This window comes from Lepidochelys kempii, chromosome 20 (genome assembly GCF_965140265.1).
Source record: "Lepidochelys kempii isolate rLepKem1 chromosome 20, rLepKem1.hap2, whole genome shotgun sequence".
In the NCBI taxonomy this organism is placed as follows: domain Eukaryota; kingdom Metazoa; phylum Chordata; order Testudines; family Cheloniidae; genus Lepidochelys; species Lepidochelys kempii.
In genome coordinates, this window is record NC_133275.1 from 4,560,067 (window position 1) to 4,566,066 (window position 6,000).

At 43.2% G+C, this 6,000-nt stretch overlaps 1 protein-coding gene across 1 annotated transcript; it reads right to left on the reverse strand.

The window, feature by feature from the left end:
- Window positions 1–2,033: 2,033 nt before the first annotated feature.
- On the reverse strand, window positions 2,034–4,693 carry LOC140901036 (exendin-3-like). The gene is made up of 3 exons (XM_073319203.1): window positions 4,593–4,693; window positions 2,672–2,824; window positions 2,034–2,070 (listed from the first exon to the last, which is right to left on the reverse strand). Exons 1-3 carry the CDS (start codon window positions 4,691–4,693, stop codon window positions 2,034–2,036), a joined length of 291 nt encoding a protein of 96 aa, XP_073175304.1.
- Between the last annotated feature and the right edge of the window lie 1,307 nt (window positions 4,694–6,000).

Here is a 6,000-nt window from a genome sequence, read left to right on the forward strand (position 1 = left end):
AGTCATGAACACTTAGTACAATTCAGTTTCATTGAAGAATCCTTTGATCGTTGTCAGATGTGACTAGATCCACTAGACAGCTGTGGGAAGATCCTTCCACAAAGCTGATTTCTTGGTCTGGTGGCTAATTGGACCTAAGAAACAAACACACAGAACGCCATAGGAGCTCAGAAATATAGGGCAGTGAAACATGGTAGTGGTGTTAGCCGTTGCTGTTCAGCGATTCCTGGGACTGCAATGGATGGCTTACATTTGGGGTTAAAATAAGTATAGATTTCCTCCTAAATCAGTAGCTGCTAGGTCAATACTTTAGACAGGGTCTGGTTAACGTGTACTGTTTGCTACCAATTTATTCGTTGGGCTAGAAAGATAATTAAGTCACCTTCTCTTTCTGTTTGTGAACAGTCTGCAATCAGCTGACAGCTGTTTTGGTTTTAGTCTTTTATTCACGGAAATGCTGCCCCTCCACATACCTCGGCACAGGGGAGTAACGGGGCATAAAGCTCCCTCTTTTTCTCCTGTGCAGCCTACCAGTATTGCTACCCATCAAGCACTGTTGTCCGCCTACGACTACCCTCCCTTTGCCAGTGGGCAGCGAGTAGCTTGGCAAGGGCGGGGAGCCTTGACTCTGTCCCATCAAACGCATTGGCCAAAGCAGCTGAACCAACACGGAGAGGAAAATGGTCTGTGCCAGGTATGACTTTCCCCAGCCAGCCAGGAGGTACCAGGGACTAGAGTAATATGGAGTCCGGCTCTGCTCTGGGCAGTCTAACTTACACCCTTACCACAGTCTAGTACTGCATTAGTTCCATGAATTGTTTTTGCTCGGGAGATTGACTGGCCAACACTAACAAAATGTCCAGCTCAACCGGTTAGACCATATACATAGGTCTATGGGGCTGCTAGGCAAAGGATTGTCTAGCTGAGAAGGTAGGAGCCCAGGGTTTCTGATCTGAAAGCCTCTCGTTCAATATCTGTTGGTGATTTAAATAGAATTGCTCAGACCTCTAACGCTTGGTACTAGAACTGGTCAAAAATGGCATTTGACACTTGTTTTTGTCTTAAATTGGGATGAAAAATTGAAATTTCATATTTTTCTGCAGAACAGAAATGCCAAAAAATGTCAGTTTGGAAACACCGAAAAATCTCATTGAAACATTTTTGCTTTGATAATGTAGAAATATATTTAAAATTAATATGAGAAAATCAGAGCAATAAACCAGGACTGTCCAAACAAAATAGGCCATTGCAAATTTGAATGATTTCAAACAATTTCTGGGGAAAATATCTTTATCGATACGGTCACATGAAACATTTTGACTTTGATGACCCAATGTTCTCAACCCGCTCTGTTTGGGACAGTCTCCCCAGGCAAAGGGAGGGTGTAATCCAGGCTAACACTCCCCCCCCCCTCTGCTGCAGGGGCTCAAAGTTTGCTACTGACCTCAAGCTGATGTACTGGTTCTTTAGCTCATGGTGTCTGATTCAGAAGTCAGGACAACCCAGCTGTGGGAGCAGTTTGCAAGAAATAGACGTTTGGAAATTCAACGTGTATCTGACTTACCTAAATAGTGAGTGGTCAGAAGGGAAGGAGATAACGTTGTGGTCTCCTTTTATGTACCTCTTTGTAGAGCTGTGGAAAGTAAGAAAAATCCATCTGTGAATGTACTAACTGTGCAAAACAGCCATTCAACCCTCACTCCTTGGTATACTGCATTATTAAAGAGCAGAAGAAATTATTTTTTATTTATGCCTTATCTTTCCCTTCTGCCCGATCTTTTGGAAACTCTTCCCCCTTAAAAACTGCCCCTCATTGACTTCTGTTCTACCGGTTCTGATTCTTCCAGCCAAGACACCTGTGCCCATGTGCTTGCCCCCCCCACAGCTGCCCAGGCCGCTTTGGAGCATTGCCATTTGGGTGATCAGAGGGGGATTCTGGTACCCTCAGAGGCCCTGTCTCTATGCTATGTCTACACTGCAGCTGGGAACAGCAGGCCTTCCAGCCTGGGTAGACGGTCATGTACTACCTCTGCTCAAGCTAGTGTGGAGATTATGGCCTGGGCCAGCCACCTAAAACACACCCAGGGGGTCAGATGGGCTTGTATTTAGGCAACTATTTTCAGTGCAGTAGCTCGAAGAGAGCTAGCCATGTCTGTCTGCCTGGCCTAGGAGGCATACCCCAGAGTTTGTCCTAAAGAACCCAGCCTTGACTCCTCTCTGTGGGAATCTGACCCACTCCCCATCCCGCAAGAAAATTTCCAATGAAAATTTTGACAAATGAAGAGAGGTGGCTTTTTTTTTTTAAATTAAACATTTCTACAGAATCTTCAAATTTTGTTGGGTGGAAATTTTGAACCCTGAAAAATGGGCCACCAACGGATCCATTTTCTGGTTTGGGCCAAACTATTTTGGTTTTTGGCCAAACTATTTCGGTTGGTGGGTGTTCTGGCTTTTTGACAAAAGATCAAAATCTCCCACAGAAAGCCAATACTTGTATGAAAAAATTCATTTTGTCAAAACCCCCAATTTTCCACTGTGAAACAGCTTTGACGGAAATCTTTCGAGCAGTCCGAGGCTGTCCCCTTCCAATCCTTGAGTCACTCAGTTCTCAGGAGTCTGCCGAGAACCGTGTCCCTGTTCTTCCATTTCCAGCCATATTCCGCTTGCATACCTGTAACGTTTCGTGTTGATAAGCCAGTGCACAAAGTCCTTGGCCTTCATCTTGTCCAAATATCTGGTAAAATCACTGGTGAAGGTGCCTTCGGAATGCCTCTTGATGTTGGAAGTAAAACTCCGAGCGCTTTTCGATTCGAAAGATTGCCATCTGTTCGGGAGAGAGGGATGGGGAAAAGTTAAGGAGGGTGTTGGGATGGGATGGGTACGGGGTCCTGTGGATAGCACACCGTAGTGGCAGTTGGCAGGCATGAATTCTGTTCCTGCCCTTGCTGCTGACTTGCTATGGCAATGTAACTGTATGTAAGTCACATCCCTTTCATCCTGTGTGTGTTTAGACTAAGTTCTTCAGGGCCCAGACAATCTCTTTCTGGATAGTATCTAGTGTAACAGGGCCCTGATCTTGGTCTGAGCCTGTAGGTGCTACCATAAAACCAAAACATACATTTCCTTACATAGAGCTACACTATATACAATTAATAATACCTCACTCTTCTTTAGTGCGTCTACTGTAGATCTCAAAGTGCTTTACAAAGGGAGTCGGCATCATATCCACATTTTATAGATGGGGAAACTGAGCCATGGGGCAGTGAAATGATTTGCCCAAGGTCACCCAGTAAACCAGTGGCAGAGCTAGGAGCAACCCAGCTGTGGAGGGGTTGCAAGTTCTTTTGGAGGGTAGGATTAAAATTCGAAATGGTCTGAAGTAAATAGGATGAAATTCAATAAGGACAAATGCAAAGGACTCCACTTAGGAAGGAACAATCAGCTGTGCACATACAAAATGGGAAATGACTGCCTAGGAAGGAGTACTGCAGAAAGGGATCTGGGGGTCATAGAGGATCACAAGCTAAATGAGTCTTTGTAACATGGTTGCCAAAAAAACAAACATCATTCTGGGATGTATTAGCAGGACAGGAGTGTTGTAAGTAAGACATGAAAAGTAATTCTTCCGCTCTGATTAGGCCTCAGCTGGAGTATGGTGTCCAGTTCTGGGTGACACATTTCAGGAAAGAGGTGGACAAACTGGAAAAAGTCCAGAGAAGAGCAACCAAAATGATTAAAGGTTTAGAAAACACAACCTATGAGGGAAGATTGAAACAAATGGGTTTGTTTAGTCTGGAATAGACTGAGGGGGGACACAACAGTTTTCAAGTACATAAAAGGTTGTTACAAGGAGGAGGGAGAGAAACTATTGTCCTTAACCTCTGAGGATAGAACAAGAAGCAATGGGCTTAAATTGCAGCACGGGAGGTTTAGGGTCAGACCTTAGGAAAAACGTCCTGTGAGGATAGTTAAACACTGGAATAAATTGCCTAGGGACACTGTGAAATCTCTAACTGGAGATTTTTAAGAGCAGGTGAGAAAACCACCTGTCAGGGATGGTCTATATAATACTTAGTCCTGCCAGGAGTGCAGGGGACTGGACTAGATGACCTCTTGAGGTTCCTTCCAGTCCTATGATTCTATGATCACCAGGGCTCCTAGACGATACTGCAATGCATAATGACATGGTCCATATTCTGTGCTGCTTTCCTAATACACCTCACCATCTTATTCACTTTTTCATCTGCTGCACATTGTAATATGCTGTACCATCACCTGGCAGCAACGCCAAATAAAACAGAAAGAAAAGGAGGACTTGTGGCACCTTAGAGACTAACCAATTTATTTGAGCATAAGCTTTCGTGAGCTACAGCATCCGATGCAGTGATTGGTTAGTCTCTAAGGTGCCACAAGTACTCCTTTTCTTTTTGCAAATACAGACTAACACGGCTGTTACTCTGAAACCTGTCAAATAAAACAGAGTAATTGACATTGTTAAGCTGTATCTGATGGTAGCATTTCTGATATCTCCACCTACTTCAGCCCAGTACCACCAACCCATGGTGTACTTGTCAGTCTCAAATGCACCTTACCTAGACTCATCGGACAAATCTTTGAGGACAATCTGCCAGCTGGCTGGGATCAACACCGCAATTACTAGTCCATATAGGTAGAGCCACTGTAGGCTTTTCATTTGGCCTTCTGTACAAGAAATAACACCCGACGTTACAATTTGCCAACAAATTAAAGCCAGCCTTAGCTGGATGAATCACAACACAAGTAATTTTAAACTGCATTTCCAGCATTTTGATGGGTAGAAAATTAGATCCTAGGACCTGGTTGCCTATAGGCATATATAATCAAAAGTACATGATTACAAGAAAACAGCTGTATATTTCAAAGACTCGTTTAATGGTAATAAACCTTACCCTGCACTCCTGTCTATATGGTCCCCATTACCACAGCAGCTGAGCACCTTACAATCTTTAGTGTATTTTATTTATATATATCTACACACCCTTTAGAAGGTCTAATTAATAATGGTTCAAAGGTTTGAAATCAGGGGTGCTGGAACAATTTTTATAGTGGGGATGCTGAGAGTCATTGAATCAAATTATAAACCCAGTAGATGATGGAATCCACTTCAAGCCAGGAGGCATAGCAGTGTCCCCTACGCCCCTAGTTCTAGCCCCAATGTTTGAAATTGCTCATTATCCCCATATCTTCCTTTAGCTGGTCACTTCTAGGACAGTGACACATTACTGAAGCAAGTAAATCAGACTGTTTCCTGAGAAGGTTAGTCAAAATCCAAATGATTATTTAATTTTTTAAAAAAAAATCTCCCTAGTTTTATGAATAATTTAGAATTTCTAACCCTTTCCCTACCATCAGATACATCACCCTGACTTCACTTCTTCAAAGCGCTGAAACTGGATACTAGGAAGGGGGAAAAGGCTTACCTTGCACAAGAACCAATGTTCTCCTAAAATCAGAATCTTGTTTTCCTTGTGCAAACCGGTTGTGGCTAAACTCTGCTCCTCACCAGTGCTTTTAAGCTTGTTAGCAGGATGCTAAAAGATGACAGGTGGGTCACCGGTACTCTGGTTTTTAGTTCCATGGGTCGTTATGAATCATTACATGTGTTTTTTTTTTTTTAAGTGGGTCTATTGCAAAACCTACAGTTGCCGCATTTTTCAACGTCCGCCTTCAGCAACTTGTTTTTTACAGTGCTCGGACCAATCAACCTACCTATCAATTTTTCCCTTGTAGATAAACTGGTCCCTTATTGCCACAACACATCCTATGTGGAGAAATGATTTCTGAGCCTGCAGGGTTTCTGTTCCAAACACCTTTCTGCTCAAGTGAAAAGAAAAGAGCGAGAGTGCCAAATAAACCCACCCCATTTTGGGACAAAAATACTTAAATAGACAATCTTCCTTGATCTCTGGAAGATCAGCCATGAATCTCAAATAACTTAACAGGGATTCGATACGTGTTGGG